General features: G+C 39.7%; 1 protein-coding gene, 1 long non-coding RNA gene and 2 other non-coding genes across 5 annotated transcripts; all 4 read right to left on the bottom strand.

Annotated features, from left to right (window-relative positions):
- Window positions 1–1,801: 1,801 nt before the first annotated feature.
- LOC112845604 (zinc finger protein 436-like) lies at window positions 1,802–4,333 on the bottom strand. Of its 2 annotated transcripts, none has more exons than XM_025905025.1 (2): window positions 3,813–4,333; window positions 1,802–2,973 (listed from the first exon to the last, which is right to left on the bottom strand). In XM_025905025.1, the coding sequence occupies exons 1-2, from the start codon at window positions 4,092–4,094 to the stop codon at window positions 2,293–2,295; spliced, it is 963 nt and encodes a 320-aa protein (XP_025760810.1). In that variant the 5' UTR covers window positions 4,095–4,333; the 3' UTR covers window positions 1,802–2,292. The 2 variants fall into 2 exon arrangements, with proteins under 2 accessions (XP_025760810.1, XP_025760811.1); XM_025905026.1 differs by having other exon boundaries at window positions 1,802–2,970.
- Window positions 4,334–4,348: 15 nt separating this feature from the next.
- Window positions 4,349–9,384, bottom strand: LOC109200270 (uncharacterized). The gene is made up of 3 exons (XR_002060456.2): window positions 9,290–9,384; window positions 7,934–8,038; window positions 4,349–4,409 (listed from the first exon to the last, which is right to left on the bottom strand). It is a non-coding gene; the product is annotated as an uncharacterized LOC109200270 (long non-coding RNA).
- A 5,181-nt stretch (window positions 9,385–14,565) lies between these two features.
- On the bottom strand, window positions 14,566–14,654 carry trnat-agu (transfer RNA threonine (anticodon AGU)). Its single transcript is given in 2 exon segments — window positions 14,566–14,601; window positions 14,617–14,654. It is a non-coding gene; the product is annotated as a tRNA-Thr (tRNA).
- Window positions 14,655–18,602: 3,948 nt separating this feature from the next.
- trnap-ugg (transfer RNA proline (anticodon UGG)) lies at window positions 18,603–18,674 on the bottom strand. Its single transcript has one exon. It is a non-coding gene; the product is annotated as a tRNA-Pro (tRNA).
- Window positions 18,675–20,128: the final 1,454 nt, after the last annotated feature.

The following is a 20,128-nucleotide window of genomic DNA, read 5'->3' as shown; positions in this document are numbered from 1 at the left end:
CAGCTACTTTGAAAATAGCTTCTAACTGGTTCCTCCTTTAACAGGAAGGCTTCTCGGGGGTAAGGCCATCATGCAGTCCAGCAACCTTTATGGTTCTTCTTTGATTCAACTGTTAGAAAAGCCTTTCAGTGCCTCCAGCTACTGGTTTTTGCATCTTGGGGGTGTTACGGTCCTGGCCGTCTAGAATTTGTTTCTGTCTGTGTCTTTAAGAATCTACAGGTCCTTCCTGATTGGAGAGCTGGCGGCGGCTGATTGGTCCCCTCATCAGGTGGCTGTTTTAAAAGATCCCTCACCAGTAGTTGTCAGCGGCAGCAACTGACAGCAGCAGACCCATCCTTGGCCTCCAAACTCTGTGACGTTTGTCTGTGTGATTCTTGAGACCTACTGAGCTTTGTACATAGTGTGTAGATACATTTTCACTTGGAAATACTACATTGTAAATAGGCACTGATGCAGAAGTGGTGAGCTGCCTTATTATTTTCTTGTACTGTTTTCTCCTGTTTATTTCAGTTAGAGAGTTAGGTGTAGCATTTGTCTTTTGTTTGGTTTTTGTTTCACAGAGGCTTTTGTTTGTAATTTTGGCTTTTGTTCACCCCAGAGCTCAGCTTCAGTTTAGACAATAAATCACCTTTCATTTAAGAAATTGGCTTCTGGGTGTGGTTTTGGGGACCAGGGCGGGGTCACTTCCTTTCTAACCCTTATGTTATGTTCCTGTACCCCTAGACTGGGGTGTAACAGGGGTCGTGGAATAAACTTTTTGAATTTGCGCCCATTAACGTGAGCTACACAGACAACGTCTGCCCAGGCTCCACCTCCAACAAGGATGACTCTGATAAATGTGTGGTTTTATAAATGACTTTTTTTCTTCCAGTGGATTGGATCTCCTGTTTGTGACTGAGACACAGATGAGAGTTGGTGAGCCTAGCATTATTTCTGAACTGTTACCCTCCGACTGCTCATTTCTTAATGCTCCAAGGAGATCAGGTAGAGGAGGAAGAATACTGACTGTTTTTAAGAAAAAACTTTCACTACAAACAACTCCATGTACTGGTTTCCCCTCCAGCTTTGAACTTCTCATATTTGAACTGGGACGCTCTCAACCGGTTGTGTGTGCAGTAATCTATCGGCGCCTAAGTTTAACAAAGATTTTTTAAATGACTTTTCATGTTTTTTGGCTGAAATTGTGCCTGAAGAGGATCGGATTATAATAGTTGGTGATTTTAATATTCATGTCTGTTGCCCTGATGGACTGCTTGGTCAAGAGTTTTTAAATCTTATTCAGTGTTTTGATCTTGTACAGTCTGTAGAAGGCCCTACACACAGCAGGAGCACACTCTTGACCTGGTGTTATCATATGGTTTATCTGTTTTTAATTTGGAAATTGGGGACTCACTGTTCTCTAATAACAAACCTGTTTCTCTTGTGCATGAGTTTAAAGCTCGCGCTCCACCCCGCCGCTGCTCTCTTCTCCTCCACTTTTATAAAGAAAATCTTTACCAACCCTGAGATTACTTATTGAGTCCACCCCAGATGAGCTGCTTCTGCAGTTCTAGGAAACCTGTACTCAGATCCTAAACACTGTGAACACATTAAAAACCAGGCGCCCAAAAAGTATTCCTCAGTCCTGGATAAATGAATCCACCCGAGCAGTCAGGCGTCAGTGTAGGAGAGCAGAGTGAAAGTGGAAGAAAGACAATTTGCAGGTTTCTTTTGAAATGTTAAAAGAATGTTGGAAATTTGATCAGAATACAGTGAAAATGAGAGAAACAGATATTTTTCTCAGATCATTGTGTTAAATTGTCATAATCCCCGTGTTCTCTTTAAGACTATCAGCTCTACTCTAAACAACCCTGAAGCCTCTGCTGACACATGTAATCAGTTCCTTTCTTTCTTTGTAAACAAGGTCGAGTCTATCAGGTCAGCAATAGTACTTCCTACATGTGACCCATCGGTGTTTATTCCATGACTGTAAACATGTTTCCATTTGTCACTTCAGTCTTTACTCTGAAATACAGGAAATGACATCATGGCTCAAAATCTTTGTCGTTAAACCAATTCTTTATTTAACATTTTTTTTAACTTTATTTAAGAACTTAAACAAAAAGAACTCAAAAAGAACTTTAAGAACTTTAATAAAATACATTCAATAAAAACTTGAGAACAGGAAACTGATTTTTCATCCAACCACTGAAATAAAAAGGTAACCACTGAACACAAACATTACAGAACAACAGTTTATAAAGATTAAAATGGAACTATAGGAACATTTTGATTTATAGCCTCATTACATCTTTAAGGAGAGCTGATCTGAACTCTGTGGAGCCTGATCTCCAGGGTTTTAAGTTGGACTCTGAAACCAGAAGAGGATGTTTCTCTCTCTTCAGATTCGCTGTCATCCTGTGATGGGAACGATTTCAGCCCTGCGTGATCACGCTGATGTTTGCACAGAGCAGATAATGAAGTGAATGTTTTGGCACATTGGTAACAGTGAAACAGTTTATTAGTAACGTGGGATCGTTTGTGTGCGGAGTATGAACTGAGATTACTGAAGCTCTTGTCACACTGCTCACAGCTGTAGTTTCCTTCCATGTGTGTACGTTCATGCTCGTTACGATGACTTGAACGTGAGAAGCTTTTGTCACAGTGTCTGCACTTGTGTGGTTTCTCTCCTGTGTGGACTCGTTTGTGTGTTTTAAGGTGACCTGCAGTGGTGAAGGATGACCCACACTGATCACAGAGGTGCTTTTTGACCCCACTGTGAGAGAGTTCATGTTGTTTTAACTCGCTTGACGTGGGGAAGCTTCTCCCACATTCTTTGCAGTATTTCAGTTTGTCTCCAGTGTGTTTACGTTGATGTATTTTTAGGCCGGCTTGCTGACTGAAAGTTTTTCCACAGATGTCACAACGAAAGTCTTTCCCACCACCACAGCGATGACAGGGTTGAGAAGTGGATCCATCTGTGTCGCTCTGCTTCTAAACAAAGACACAAAGACAGTGTAAGTCAGTCCTTCAACACTTTTATCCTGAACATCGCCTGAAATAAAGAGCATCTCTGCAGACGTCCAATTATATTTTACTGTTTCAATTAACACACTCAGTTTACTGGGCTACAATAACTACAATACTACCACCATAATACTACAGTAATACTTATTTAATATTACAGTAACATCTGACTTACACTTAAGTACTACCACGCTACTGTTTTTAGGGTACCCGTGCTAAACTACTGTAACACTGCAATAATACTAATTTAACACTGCATTAATAACACTGTAATTGTGCAGTTATAACACTCAGCTGAAAAACACTATTACCCCCAATGACACTGTAATTATAACATTAAATGGGTATTTTAACACTAATGTTTAAAAGTACTAAAGCTATATGGAAGCAATGATACTACAGCTACAATACTACAATATCATTACGTAACGATACAACTTTGTTAACCATAAGAGAAGATTACTGAATGGTTTGGTTTTGTACTTAATTTATGTTTTATTTTATTCCATTTACACCTGACAGAGGAATGAGCTGCTGTAAACCAAAGGCCATTTATGCAGAAATAACAACACCATGATATACCACGAAGCTGCCTGAAGATTAAATAACAGCAACATATCAATTTTCAGCACTTTTAGTTTTTCATGATCGTGTAAACAAAAATCATAACTGAAATGAAACTCTGAATAATGGCTCAGAGCTACTCTTCGGTGCAGTAGAAGTGCTAACATGCTAACACAATTTAATGAGGAGACTTGTTCCAAACAGTCAGACTGAACTTACAAGATAAAAATAAAAATACATACCTCACAGTAACTGCACTTGTAGAGTCTCTTTCTGGTGTGGATCTGTTGGTGTCGTCTCAGGTGACTCGAAGCTTTAAAAGTCTTCTCACACAGGTCACATTGATAAGGTCTCTCCTCAGTGTGGGTAAACATGTGGCTTTGTAAATGTGCGTCTATTGTAAAGTATTTGCCACACCGATCACACCAGTACACATCTTCTCCGGAGTGAATGCGTAGGTGTGTATTTCGGTACCATAGCTGGCTGAAAGATTTTCCACAGATGTCACAGCTGTATGCCTTCATTCCAGAGTGGGTAACTAGATGTCTCTGTAAGTGGCTACTTCGAGTAAAAGCTTTACCACACTGATCACAGCTGTAAGCTTTAACTCCACTGTGGACGACTTGATGTGTTTTTAGGACTTTCTTCCAGGAAAACGACTTTCCACACAAGTCACAGCTGAACGGTCTCTCTCCAGTGTGGATGAGCTGATGTTGTTTTAGTTTAGACTTCAAAGTAAAATCCTTCCCACACTCGTCACAGGTGTTTTTTTTCTCTCTCTTTCTTCTGTGAGGTTTGTCGGCCTCCTGAGAGCGCTGACTTCTCGGTCCATGTTGGTCCTGCAGTGACAGAGATACAAACAGAGGCAGTGAGTGAAATGCATTCATTAAACAAACTGAAGCTTTAAACTTCCTCCATTAACACTAGTTTTAAACCTGAAGGTGGAGTGTGGCACTAAACACCTTAAAGGTCTCTTATCCCCACCTACTGGTAGAAGTAACACATTACATCCAACCTGGTGTTAAAAATGATTAATGACCATTCAAAACACTCTAAAATCATGCCCATCCCTCCTGCTTGTACACAAATATTAATGCTAACACACTCAGAATAGTAATGACTGTTTACCAGGTCTGTATTTTTTTTTATATTTCCTGTTGCTGTTTCCTATTATATATTTCTATAACTTTCTAATATATTCAATAATAATAAATCAAATGTAACAGTTACTAGCTTGGTTCAGTGAAGGATGATGTCAGAGTCTGACTGTACCCTGAGGGTTGTTTTTACTTTTACTCGCTACATTAAAAAAATATATCTGTATTTTCTACTCCTTACATTTTCAAAACAGGCTTGTTACTTCTGTTTAAGCATTTGAATTATTTCATCACTTATCATTAAGTGGCCTTTTTTTTTTTTTTTTTTTTTTTTTTTGGCGCATCTGACGACTGTAGTGCTGATAGTTACGCGCGTATTCCATTACTAGCAATACAGAAATAAATAATAATATTTTTATGTGCAGTTAATTTCAATCACGATTCTATCACCAAAAATCAAAACACAACTGTTTGTGCATTTGTTCAAATGTGATTTAAGTATGTTTAACCATTCGTGCACTTGCTGATAACTGAGCGCACTGAGTTCGCACGCGCTTGGTGACTGTGAAGCACAAAAAGATTCAGCTGCTTCTCACCATTACGTGAAACTGCACCTGTGCAGATTCAATGACTGCAGTGTATGTACACTCAAGCAAAGTATACACTGATGTCGCACAGTTATTAGTTCATTCCTGCAGCATGCCCAGCTCCGTCTACATGCACTCGAACTTGTTTTTTCATTTTTTTTTTTTTTGCAGCATTTTTTTTTTTATTTTGAATATTTTTATGAGATATTTAGTTTTTTTTTTTTTTTATTCTGGAATAATATTCCTGTCTGTTTTTATTCATATTTATGTTTAAAAAAACATGGTTTTAGTGTGTTCAATAAATGTTTGTCTTGTTTGGCCCGCGACCTAAAGTGTGCCTTGAGTTTTGGCCCCCTGTGCAATTGCGTTTAACACCCCTGGTGTAGAGGATGGAAATCAGCCAGGACAACTCATCAAACATCTGCAGACATCTGGTTGAATTCATTTGTGTACATCCACAGAGAGCAGCGGGTCAGCTGATCACAGCCTGTACATTAAGAAAATGACTGGAGCTCTCAATAGAAATGATTTTGAGCTGTGACTTTTTTCCCCACACTGAGCCACTACAGCTGATTTTAGGGTTCCCCACCTGCTGAATCCCACTTTAACCTCTTCCATGCCCATTTTCCTCTTTAGAGGCAAAGTCACCCTCTACAATGTAGGCATTGTATTAATACATGATTATTACGTTACATTAATATAGTACAAGGTTCAGTTAGTTTTGCATAAAATTAGAGCTGGGCGATAAAACGATAACGATATGTATTGCGAAATAACTTTTTCTCGATAGAAAAATTAAACTATTGCGATAGACCTCATCTCTCTTGTCCTCTTAAAAAAAAAAAGAACAGCCAATCCAAATTAAGTAGCGCAGAGCCGAACCAATCACAGCCGCAGCGTCACGTCACGTGACTTGTTACGTACAGCACAAGCGCCAAGGCGCACATGTGTATTTGTTTTTGCAGCCGTGCAGCCCAGGTAATGAAGGAAATGAGTTTGCCAATTAGAGAAAAATCAACCGAGAGCGTGAGCGAAGGTTACCGAAGAAAAAACAGATGATGGTTCCAATTCCGGAGAGCTTGTTGAACGGAAGGGCCACAGAAGTTCCGTAGTGTGAAGATATTTCGGCTATTTCAAGTCTGACAAAAAACAGAGTAGCGCGCACTGTAAATTGTGCCGAAAGCAAGTCTGGAAATACAATAAAGCGGTGCATGCTCAATCTCTGACTGAAAGCGCTAATTCGTCATTCGGCTTTTGTCAGACTAAAGTAACTGTTAAAACTGTTTGAAAAGCTAAGCTATACAACAAGGAGAGATTGAGAATTTCCTTTTAGTTCTCAGTTTATTTGATATTGACAAAAGTTAGTCAATTTTGTCTGTTCTTCTGTAAAACGACCTAAGATTTATTTTTAGAATTAATATTTTGTTTCTAAGTGGAATTGACAATTTAGTGGTCTGTTTTGTTTGTTTTATTTTGAAACTTAAACGCTTTAGCGGCTGCCTTTTGTGTAGTTTGCAATATTTGCCTTTATTTATCTGAAACTGAAGTCTAATGTTCCTTAAGTACATCTACCCTGTTGAACTTATTATGGGAAATAAATATTTTAATTAAAACAAGCTGCTAATTATTTCACATTTTACTTGTGAGCAACAGCACATTTAAATCTTACAAATATAGTTATTTGGCTTATATCGTGATATATATTGTTATCGCCTGAAATGAAAAAAACATATCGTCATATGAAAAAATCTTATATCGCCCAGATCTACATAAAATATATATCAGTACTTCAGCTTTTAACCCTTTAAGACCTACCATAGAACCAAGTTCGCCAGAGCTCATCTTTATATTTTTACCTGCCCTTAATGCCATTTTTGGGAGCATTTCAAGTTGCTATACATCAATATGACCATTATATCCCAAATTTGAATATTATGTATGCATTAAGTCCATAGTAACTACATAAAGTGCAAAAAAAACTGCAATAAAATACAAAAAATTTAAAATCGTTTCTGTTTTGTTTTTACACATATTTCTAGTTAGAGAAATTTCAGAGGTTTATCCCTCAAAACTGTAAATGCAAAAAAGTTGCACATTGTTTCCAACCACAGGAAATTTGTTTTTGAGTATTTTTGAGATTTTTATATACTGCAGGAAAAAAAAATATATATATTATAATGCAAATTTGCAAAACAAACAGCATGTGCATCAAAATAAACTATTGCCAACAGTGCAATTTAAGTTCTAAGCATCCCAGAAACAATACAGAAAAGAATAAAGTCAAACATGACTTTTAAAAACACCAGTATAGGTATCCCTGAAGGCAGGTTTTGGCAGGGAAAGTCGGACAGGTGATAGTTCACGCTGACATCTATTCCAATGTAGTAAGTGTTATGAACAGCTGATCGGATTGGCAAAGCGTGTTTCTGGTATGTTATGTTTTTTTTTGCTGCAAGTGCTTTTTATGCAAGTTTTGCAAATACATATGTGGAAGGAAACTGTGACCTAGGGCAAGCTGATGGCATAAGATGTAAGTACAACTCCTCCTAAATAAAATAATTGTGCTAGCTTAAGTGCAGTTCTACCGGGATTTTAAAATTGTTACGCAAAACGGAGCGTTCCTGCTCCAATAGGCCTTAAAGGGTTAATGGAGTATTTCTTAACACTAGTATCTGTCACCTTCTGTGTCGAACTCATTGTTTTCTCCGCAGTGGCTGAGCTGAGTCCAAGTAGCTTAAATGTTCCTCTGCTGCTCCGTCAGACTCTTCTCCTCCTGCTGATCAGCTGGGACACAAAACAGAACTTTGTTAGGCTCCACACTGCACCGAAGAATCAAAGTGTCTCATATGTTCATCTGAGAGCACAAACAACAAATTTTAGGTTCCTTGGGTGGGCAACTTGTTTAAAACAAACACAAAAGGTTTGAGCACCGATACCAAATTCAGCAGTATGGCACACCAGTACCAGGAGAGCAATTCCTCTTTAAAAAAGGCCCTGGCCAAGAACGAAAACAGAACAATCAATGAGCTGCATAAACAAGTACAGTGTTTCCCAACCACTGTGCCGCGGCACATACGTGTGCCGTGAGAAATGATCAGGTGTGCCGTGGAAGATTATCCTATCTGAGTGGGTGTAGAAATCTGAGCCATGATCTGAGTAACCCTCATCACTCAGTCACACTCCAATTCTCTACTTGTATCAAGTCCATTGCACTACTTTCAAGCATTCTGTCCACCTGTCCTCTAATGTGTGCCTTCCTCCTCTTTGTATATACTCCTCTTATATGTTATTTATTCTTACTGTCTTACTATTTATATTGTTTTCCATGCACAGTTGGTGTGGCGCACCCACGATTTAGCTGAATATGTACAAAGACAATAAAAGACTATTCTATTCTATTCTATTTATCTTTGTTCCTCCATTTCAGTTTTGTTTGGAGCTTTAAAAAATCTGCAGTACATTTAAATGTCATAAAACTAGAACACAGATCCCCTCTTAGGGTTCGAGGCTGTATTTGTTTTAAAAATGCATCTCTGGTATCTCTGGCCCATCATTATTATTTTGCTCACAGTTAATCAGGCTCATTTACTGAATACTGAACAGAATGTATCAAATAATCTTTGAAATGATTCTAATGATGGGCCTCTCAGAGTGAGGCCAGTTTTTACAATCACATGCCCTGTGGGCCGACACAACTTTGCACTGATAAGACAAAGGCAGCTGTGTTTTAGCCTGGAATACATTTATTTTTACCTTTCTCATAAATGGATTTCATTATAGCACTTTTACCGCCAACATGTTGGGATTTTTGGGGGGCCGGAAGTGACCTTATAAGGATGAAGGGTGGCGCTAGCTAGCTAGCTTGGATAGCACGCTGCATTCAAAAACTGTGCAGGTGCCACACAGTGACACAGAGATGCTAACTAACGCTTAGTAACAGACTAATAAAATAATAGAAACTCTGATTACACTTAGCTAATTTAAAAGCTTTCTTTTAATAATAACACTGTTTGACTGAACTCAGATCAAAGTTACCTTAGTGCTTCACTTCAGATGAGGAAGAAAAATAAACTAAAACACAAACGCAATGAAGCGGGAACTCTGCGGCTTCTTCTTCTTTTGGGTTTTTCTTTGGTGGTTAGAGCTTTAAGGTGCATTACCGCCACCTGCTGGACTAGATGGTTCTTAAACTAAAACTAGAGATTTAAAAGTATTTTAATTAAGTATAAAAACAAAGACAAAATGTGTCAGTGTGTTATATTCATTAACATAAACATCAGATGGCTTCAGCTTACCCTTACCCCCATTTATTTATTGTTTTACTTTCTGCAGGTCGCCACAGTAAATAAGTTTGTGTTGTTTTGCCTGATTTAATAAAGGTTACACTGACTCACTTCTCTATCACCAGATCCAAGTGTGACATTAGCCATAATTTCCCAGGAGGGTACTTGGGTTTGGAGTCACAGCACAGTTTTCAGATTTAATTAATGGGCTTGAGTACAGCCTGATAATTACAGGCATTCAAACTGCCTGTAATTCTATGGCATTCTGCCTCTATGAAGACATTAGATCTTACATATTTCTCGGTTAAAACCACATTAAACTCCTTAACAATAAGCCTGCAGCTGCAATGTTGAGGCGACTAAGAATTTTGATAAGAATTTTCCAAAAATCTCATCCAATTATTTCTCCTTTACAGATTGTATAACTTTCACTTTTTACAATAAGAATTCTCCAACAAATGTTTAGAAGAAAATGATTTTTCTTTCATTTGTTTTGATACTAACTGAAACCACAAAGCTCCAGTTTCACACCCCAAACTAACCAACTGTAATGCTTCTTTTCATCAGCACAATAGTTTTCAGTTTTCAATTTCACATTGGTCTATATTCCCCACATCCTGTCATGTCCTTATCCTCGTTGGGAATCAGAGATATGAATATAATCAATTCATTAATTAACAATTGAATTCCACGCATGTGTTCATCCACAGCAGCAGGACAATAAAGTTTATTGTGACCCTGATACTGCAGCAGATCTCTCTGATCCATTTCCTGTTATCACTTCAAATAGAAATGAGGCTGTAGAGGTTTGGTGCGTGCAGAAAAACAGCTGCAGGGCTGCTGAAAAGACTTTTCTGCACCAACTTTCTGCGAGCAAATGCTGAACTTCTCCCAGCGTGTTGAGCTAATGATTAGTTGGTGTTTTTCTCCAAACACTCGCTCACTCTTCTCTCAACGTGTTCACAATGAACTGTGAACAGACACCGAGGAGAGCAGCAGAAGACCTCATTCAGGAGCTAAACTCAAGATTAATTGAACTCACATTAAAGTTTGCTCGGTGCTTACCTTTAGATGAGCCCACGAACCGCGAGACACTCTACTGTGGCAACACCACCAGTTTATAAAGAAAAAGAGACGACAAAGAAAAGTTTTTTCTTTCCAGAAAAAGCAGCAAAACAAACTCAGTGAAGAGGAGGGAAACCTCTCAGACAGACCCAGACCCCTGCACAAAGTGCTGTTCAGACAAACTCATTTATATTTCATGTTTTGCAGTGTGGCACACCACTACCAGGCGAGCCATCACACTTCCTCTTTATGCCACAGTACAGGAAGTGTCAGCTCGAAGAATTTTATTTATTTTAATTTTTTAATTCATCTATTTATTTTATTTTAAGTGTGAAAATTAAAACGCATCAGATTGAAAACCTCAAGCAAAACAACCGATGAAGCTGCATAAACTGGTAACACATATATACAAACAAATATATAAATTAAGTACATTAAACACAGGCGATAAAAATTCGAAGCTAAAACAACCAAAAGTTGTTAAACTTTAGAATCTAAAAAGAATGAAAACCTTCATGAACATGATGAAAAGTGTTTCATGCCAGAAACAAATGTAATAATATTCAGGACAAACATTTGCAAGCTGAAGTAGCTGCATCCAAGTCAGTCAAGTTTAAAATCACCTTAAATCCATTAAGTGAGATCAGTTCCTTCAGTTTTTGTTGATTTCAGTTGATTCTAAGAGGAAGGAGCTGAAAATCTGAGCACTCTTTTCCCAACACAACACCTTTAACACTGAGTTGGTGGTGCGGTATCTTTCTACACCTTCGTGGGGTGCTCAGGCTACGTCCTGGTGTGTGTCGGTTTGTGTGTCATTAGTGGGTGGGCGTGTGTGAGAATGACTAGCCTGTGTGTGATCGTGCATGGCCTGGGTCCTGTGGGACATGGTCATGGAGGCAGGTGTTCTTGGGCGCCTGGGCAGGCTCGTACAAAGGGGTGGTCGGCCACTAGTGGAGTCAGCTGCCCCTGGCCTGAGGTTCTCCGGGATTCTCAGCCTTCGTCTGGGGGAGCCCCATCTGGGGCTCCTGGGGCCATTATTGCAGCTTCCCACCCTCATTATCAAATACAATTGTGACAAAGACACACACTCATACTCTCCCTAACAGACAGGCCGCAAGATGATTGATGATTTATGTATCTGTGGATTTATCTCACATGTGCAGCAGTTGTCGATACACTGAGTTTTTCTATTTGTAAAACATATTCATAAAAAATAAATCAGGAGACATAGTGAGACGTAGACTGTGACAACACAGGCTTGACACGGGGTCTCATACTTTGACTGTGAGTATAGAGGATTGTAGCTCAAGTTAACATGGAAAGATAGAGGTCTAAGGTCTGTAAAACTTTTGGATGTTCAGTCTCTGACAGAAGGTTTGGAGACATGTAGAAAGTTAGTTTTGAATTGGTGAAACGAATATTTTATTTACAGTTTCTCAAACACAAGACAGATAATATTCTTCATGTACATTATTTTTTACAAATACTGGAAGTACAACAAACTGAAACAAAACACATTTTCATGAATTCATCTCTTAATGTTATATATCTGAATGTGTTCTCTCTGATTTCCCAGTATGTGTTTTGGATCGACTAAAATGTATTTACAATAGCCAGAGTCTGCTGAATCCAAATATTTCTTAAATCCAACGGTTAAAAATAAAGGGCCGAAAATTCACCCCCCATTTACTGGAAGAGATCAAATCTGAGACTCTGTTATGTTGAGCTACATGAAGACAAGAAGATTCAAACTTAAAACAAAAAGTCTGATATAAATCACAATATTTGTAATAAAAGGATCATTAGCTGCTGGCAAGGCTCTCCACTTGCTCCTTCAAAACTTGTGTTGTGAAAACCCAAGTTTTTGTTGTTCATACCGGCAACAGGGTTGAATTCATAATTGCCGTTGCCTGGTAGCATCGACCAGCCAAACAACTGGGGTGAGGTGGGGAAGGTCCATTGAGGTCCAGCCGCAAAATTGCCCACAGCCTGATAATTTGCACCACTTCTGATTAAATTGATCTCCAGGTGCTGGGTGTACTGCTGCTTGAGTGGGGGCTGTCCCTCTCCCTGAAACTGAATCACAGACAGCACAGTCAGTAAAAGTACAATACAAAGTTCTTGTTTCAAATTATACTCAATACATTTCAAATGAAATTAATGAATGAATTACCCAGATGTCTGAATCAAAGTTTATTAATAGGAGATACTTACATGAAATGGGACGCCCTGATTGAGATGCTGAGGATGTGAACTCCTCCTAAACTTTCTCCTTCTGTTTTGAAACCAAGTTTTTACCCAAAGATGGAAGAAAATAGAAAACATCTAATCGGTACAATGGAGACAAGATTGAACACGAATTCAATTTCTTATGTTCAGTAAGCTGAAAAACACTCACCTGTTTGTAGGTCAGTCCTGTCATCTCTTCCAACTATTTAATCTCTCTTGGCTCATGGTAATGTTTCAAATTAAAGACAAGAATATTTAACTGTCTCTCTGTGAACACCACCCGGGCCTTTCCTTTAGGTTTCTCTGGAGCAGTGCTGGGATTGTGCAGAGTGGCAGTGATGTTGCCATACTGGCTTCTTGGGACAGCAAAAACCTGTTTCTGCTCTGAGACAGAGCTGGAAACAGCCTCAGAAGTATCACCGGTTTTGTTGCTCAGCTCCTTTTCAAGAGCACTCTCCACCCGTGTCGCGAGTTCTTCCAAGGGACGACTCCCTTCAAGGGAGACAGGGACATTTCTCCCATTGAAACTAGACCAACAAGCCAAACAATTCTTTGTGTCATTTTCCCAAAGTCACACATCAGAGTAAAAAAAATGAAGAAGAATGTATGAAAGATTGTTTTGAAAGCTCAGAAAGTCAAGTTTGTGTTTGATTCTAGTTTTTATTCTAGGATTAATTCCATAGAGATTGTGCACAGTGTGATGTAAAAAAGTAGAAGCTAAAAGTAAAAATAGTCATATAAAAATAGTATTTTATATTCAATTCTGGATTTAACAGGAATCCAGTGGAGAAAAGTCAATATAAGAGAAAAATGCTCTGTCTTTCTGTTTCCTGCCAGTTTTTCTCTGAAGCTAAATGCTTTCCATGGAGTTTTTAGGACATCCTGATAGTAACAAATTACAGTAACAGGGAGGCGGCAAAGTCTTAAACAACAAATGGGCTCATCTGGGATTTGAACATAAGAAACTCAAACTGAGGATCATCCCCAAAAACCAACAAGTCACAGGAAACAGCCACATTCTCCTTTTTAAAATCTCACATTTCAGTGCAACAGTTTCCAACAATGGCGGCCTCTACTAAGTTTAAATATTACTCTTATTTATCTTTCTGCGTCACAAAATAAACTTTTAACATATTTTCAGGTGAGAAAGTAGCCGTATAAACTTCAAATATCTATTTGGTTTATCAAGACATCGCATATTTGCAAAAGTGCTCCGACGTTTTCGGAGACGTCTGTTACCCAGTCATTATCGTGATGTGCTCGCGCCGATCCACATCACGTGGCTCTATACCTTCAGTTCTTTTGTTCATATTTAACACAATAAAAATGCAGACATAAGTGTACACATTAGTTTTGACTGCTAGTGAAAATTGTTTTCTTTACAAATAACTCTCTCACTGAACTAACAGCCAATCACTCAACAGGTTTGCGCTCTCTGCTCATATTGCCTTCATATTAAATCATTTTGTGCTTTTTAAAGAACTTATTTTAACATTGCACTCAACAACAAACAAATCCTGCCTAACAACAAAAGTAACTTCAACGGTCAAACAGCATTATATTTCTTCAGGTCAATATACGGGCTGCAAGTAGGAGCGAGGTAAGCGGAGAGAGTCACAGATATTTAAACACCAGTGGGATGTGTCCCTTAAAGCAATCCAGACACTCATCTTTCAAAGCTCCTTAGACTAACAGGCCCTGGATGACTGAGAACAGACAAAACTACTAACGTTTAGGCACTGCTGGGAGTTGAACCCAGGATTTCCTGTTTTCTAGTTTAACATTTACTAGACAGGCACTTTAACCAACTAAGCCACAGTGCCACATGCACTACCACACGGATGAGTACCTGATGAACACTGAGAAAACCTCCAAACATCAAACCAATTTGAGCCGAAACAGAAACACATGAAAGGCAGTCTTGTTTCTTATATTAATCACCAGAGGTTGTCGCATCAAAAGAGACGACACCTGTCAGCACGGATAAGATCTTGGAGAAGCTTACGGCTGCCGTGAACACTCAGAATAAGACCTCTGAGCGAAAATTGGATCACATCTTGGAGAAGCTCACTGCGGTCGTGAGTTCTCAGAATCTGCTCTTTGAGCACAAGAAGGACAACATCACGGAGCGTAAGTTTGATAACATCATGGAGAAGCTCACGGCTCTCCAACAGGAGATTGAGAGACCAGTGTCAGACTGTTAGAAGAGCTTTGAAATTCACATGAGTTGTTCGCACTAAAGTAAAAAGCACCATCACTTCATGCGGCTACCACTTCGGCACCAGCTGTGGTCTCAAGGCTGGAGCTGAACAAAAACACCCTGATAACAGACTGTGCTTAGACTGTTTCTTCCTATTCTAAGGCCGCCTGGGTTGGCTGGAAGACTGTTTACTTAGCCTGGCAGGGCGAAGGACACTGTCTCAGCTGAACTCTGGACACACACACACACATACACATACACTGATACACACTCATCCCCCCTCCCTTTCCAAACGCCTTCCATGCTTGTCCCCTCCCGGAGAAGATGGCGGTCAACTGGACCAGCGCAGACATGCTGCAGGACCGGATGCGCTGTCTACTCCGGCTCTCTATTACCCTTTACCCGCCCCTGTTGCTTGTCTTGTGTTTCTATGGTGTGTTGACAGTCATGTGCTTTTTGTGCTGAGGTGTTTTTTCTGTTATCAAACTGATCTCCCTGTTGGAGCTCAGTCTGGGGGGAGTTCTTTTTTCTCCTCGTCTTTCCTCATGTTGTGTATTTTCCATTGTTATACCTCTCTGACCTGTCTTCCCCATGTGATGTTTGTGTAATGTATGTATGGTCAGAAGGGTAAGATGGCGCTGGTACGGCTGGTAGCCTTAACCCAATTTCCCTCGGGATGAATAAAGTATGATCAATCAATCAATCAATCAAAGTCAGGGGTTAAAAGTGGGACGGTGGTTTTGTTTTGCTAACTCTCCACGACACTCTAAACTTCAGGCAACTTCTATAAAGTATTTCAGTTGACAAAAAACTATTTTCTCTAAAACTTGGAAAGAAAAGGCAGCTTTGAAATCGGCCTATAATTAGCTAAAACTGTGTGATCAAGCCCAGGTTTCTTAAGCAGTGGCTGCACTACTGCATGTTTGAAAATTGCAGGAACCACACCAGAAGACAGACTGCTGTTAATAATGTCAAGGACAGACTGCCCTATACTAGGAAAGATTTCTTTTAACAATCGTGGAGGGAAAGGATCCTGGGGGGAACCTGCGGGGTTAATATGGCGCCTCACATCCTCTGAAATGGAGAGAGTCACAAGCTCAAACTGAGCAACATCAGCAGTGCAAGGCACAGAGACAGAGGGCTCAGAGTCAGGAGCTGTGATAAGAGCCCTGGTGGTGCCGACCTTTTCAATAAAAGGCGATCATCATGTCTGGCGATTATACCTCAGCAGAGACTTTGTTTGGTGAATGACACAGGTCAGAAATAATAAAAACAGAAACAAACTTGGGAGTGACAGACGAGCAACCACACACACCGGCGCCATCTTGTTACCAGTCAGGTGTGAAGAACAGTTAGACCAAAGGTTCATTCAAGACTTTTTATGTGAAGGGAAGGATTTTAAACTGGATTCTGGATTTATCAGAAAATCAGTACCAGTAGATCTGTGTCAGCATGGCTGAGTGGTCTAAGGTGCTGTGTTTAGGTCACGGTCTCCCCTGGAGGTGTGGGTTTGAATCCACTTCTAGCAGTTTCTGCTTCCTTTTTTTTCTCGGTGTTCACATCTCCTCAGTCCTGAAATGGTCTGCTCACAGTCACGTCCAGTCCAAAAAGGCTAGGCAAGCGCCTGTACCGTCTCCGACAACTCAGGAAGTTAGCAGGTTTTTCCAGTGGTCCTCAGAACTTTGTATTCAAGCGCTGTGGAGAGCATCCTCACACAGAACATCACATCCTGGTGTGGGAATAGCTGTCTCCAGGATTGAAAAGCAGAGTGATCCGTGCGTCAGAACGCTGCTGCGTTACATATGCATACAGTATGATCCACAAATATAACTTCCCTACAGGACATTTACACCAGGAGATGTTGGTCCAGTACAGCTCAGATATTAAAGGACTCGTCCCATCCCAGTAACAAAATGTTTCACCTTCTGCAATCAAGCAGAAGGTTCCACACCATCGGGGCAAAAAGAGAGAGACTCAAGGAGGAGCTTCTATCCTCAGGCCATCCAAGTCCTAAATCAGAACATGCCCCCACTCCCCTCACAGCATCCATAAGTGACTGAAACAGGACCTTATATCAGTCTGTTCACACTACCCTGGTCGCATTACCGTTTACACTTCACTGGTCACTCTGTTGAATTGCTCTGTTTATATTACTCTGGTCACTTGTTTACTTGCACTGCTCTGTCAATATGTTGCTGTGCTAATATGGCACAAGACACTTAAACAATCCATTTGCACAATGTACATTTTCAGATTTTTGATTTAAAATTTCCAGACTTTTAAAATTAATTTACTTATTGTATATAATGTCTTTTTTTGCACAGTCAAAGGAGCAGTTCAGGAGACATTTCACTGTGTTTTTTTGTAATTTAATGACTATGCATGTGACAAATAAAAAATCTTGAGTCTTGAACATTATGCTCTCTCTTTCTAGGCCCTGCCTGTACTCTCGCTCCAGCATTTTGGATCAGCTGAAGGCTTTTGAGGGAGTTTTTATGACATCTGAAAAATAGCAAATTACAGTTGCCCAGGACTTCCATGAACAGTTCAACAGCAAAGCCCCAAATACCAAACAGGCTCATCAGGGATTTGAACCCAGGACCGCTTACACCCAAAGTGAAAAGGGAAAAGCTTGCTTAGGCATTTTCCAGGTCACGGCGGAGGTGTGCTCGCAGGCCGAGGAGGAGTGAGGTGCTGAGGCTGCTCCTGCTGCTCTCCAGCAAACCCCAGGTGGCTGCTCTCAAACCTGCCCACAGCAAAGAGGAGCAGCTTCAACTACACGTTTCAGAGATTGTCACAAATAAGCTTTCGTCTAATTTTCAGATGATCACTTTTAATTTTAAATTAAGAACCAATTTAGGTGGGTTATTTAGAGCTTCCAATGAGGTGCATGTGTTTAGATCATGGGGGACAAAAAAGAGTACCTGAAGAAAAACCCTGCAACATGGAGCATGCACCCACCTGCAATCAACACAGTGGCATGAGCATATAGTCATACAGATGAGCATGACAGCGTCAAGCTTTATAACCAGAAACCTTACACCACAATTTAAGTCAAATTTTGACCCTAAAATCTGAATTTTGCAGTGGAAATCATCACATAAGTTTTATTTGTAACATTTTATTTCACTTGGTACATAAGTTACATGTGTGTATAATGCACTGAAAGAGATTCCTTTGTGGTACTGAAGTACTAATGTTTACTGATGTTTATTTTTGGCCCTTTTGTGTATCAGTAAAAACTGATGTGCGTTTTTCCACATGCATTTTGTTAATGTCGTGTCAGAGAGTTACACATTTATAATATATGATACATAACTGTGTATTGTAGTAGTTCTGTGTACAAGTTTGAATTGAATCCGCTTATTTAATCTAAAATAAAACTCTGTGTTATCTTGTTAGGCCAACATGAATAACAAATAATTATCGTAGAAAAACTTGTTGGAGAATTCAAATGGTAAAAATAAGAACAAGGCCGATGACATCATTCATATCAGATCTGTTAGCTGTCCCTGTATGAGGTACTATGGGAACAACATGCGGCAGCTGAGAGGCTCTGTAGACAACAAGTGGGCTCGTCCAAGATTTGAACCCGGGACCTCTCACACCCAAAGCGAGAATCATACCCCTAGACCAACGAGCCACACAAACATTCAAGCAAGTCTTTTTACACAAAGTCACACATCAGAGCAACTAGATGAAGAAGAATGTGTGAAAGATTGTCTTGAATGCTCAGAGAATCATCTGTTTGTGTGCTTGATTCTAGTTTTTATTCTAGGATTAATTCCGTAGAGATTTATTGGATATACTGTAAGGACACATTCACAACTGTAGGTATATGATTCCCTCATCTTGTCCGTGTGGCCCTGGGTTCAAATTCCTAATGAGTTCCTGAAGTGACAAGCTTATTGACTGTGTTCACTCTTCTCTGTATTATTCTATTCATGAAGAATATAATCTGTGTTACAACTGTATGTAAATGTCTCACATACATCTTGTTTGGCCACAACTTTTACTTACCCATTCACCACTACAATCATTTAGTCCAGGACCACCCAGTCTGGGAGGCTGGGTGTGCAAAAACAAAAACAAGATCATTGGGACTAAATCCTGTGCTTTCCTGGACAACTCCTTGACAAAAGCTACTGCTCAGAATCTTGGGATAAATGTTGATCAGTCTCTGACTTTTGATGCTTATATCAAGTCTGTGACCTGCTCCTGCTTTTTTCATTTAAGAAATACTGCTAAACTTAGGACTATTGTCTCCATGGAGGTGAAATGGAGATGCTTGTCCATGCCTTCATCTCCTCCCGGTTAGACTATTGTAATGCACTCTTTTCCTGTCTGTCTAAGGCTACCTTAAATCATCTTCAAGCGGTCCAAAATGAAGCAGCAAGGCTTTTACCCACAGTAATAATTTTGATGGATATTTCTCACTGACACACTTCTTTGACTTCCTCTAATAACAAATGATACTGTACTGCTTTCACGTCAAGTAGATATGTGTCAGATGTTCTTCATTGAACCTCCTTCTCTGGTTGTTTCATTCAAGCATTCATCAGTTACTCATCTGAGTGGCAGTTTATGTGGCACATTAGCTTAGTTGGTTAAAGTACCTGTCTTGTAACTGGAAAGTTAGAAAAGAGGAGATCCTGGGTTTAACTCCCACCAGTGGCTAAAAGATAGAAGCTTTGACTGTTCTTAGTCATCCAGGGCCTGTTAGTCTAAGGAGCTTGAAAAGATGAGTGCCTGGGTTCCTCTGAGGGACAACTCCCACTGGTGTAGAAATACCTGGGACTCTGCAGCATTTCATTTTAGCAAGGGTCTCAAACTCGCGGCTCCCCTCACTCCTACTTGTGGCCCATATATTGACCTGAAGAAATATAATGCAGTTTGGCCATTGAAGTTCCTTTTTTTTGTTAGGGAGTATTTGTTTGTTGTTGAGTGCAATGTTAAAATAATAAATAATAAAAGCACAAAATGATTTAAATAAGAGTTATTTGTAAAGAACACAAAGCTAATATGTACACTTATGTCTGCATTTTTATTTTTAAATATGAACAAAATTATAGCAGAAGTGCTGCCATGTGTCTGGTC

Source organism: Oreochromis niloticus, unplaced genomic scaffold (genome assembly GCF_001858045.2).
Source record: "Oreochromis niloticus isolate F11D_XX unplaced genomic scaffold, O_niloticus_UMD_NMBU tig00008064_pilon, whole genome shotgun sequence".
NCBI classification, from domain to species: domain Eukaryota; kingdom Metazoa; phylum Chordata; class Actinopteri; order Cichliformes; family Cichlidae; genus Oreochromis; species Oreochromis niloticus.
Note: the sequence above shows the minus strand (reverse complement) of the source record. Positions and strands in the feature narration are given on the sequence as shown.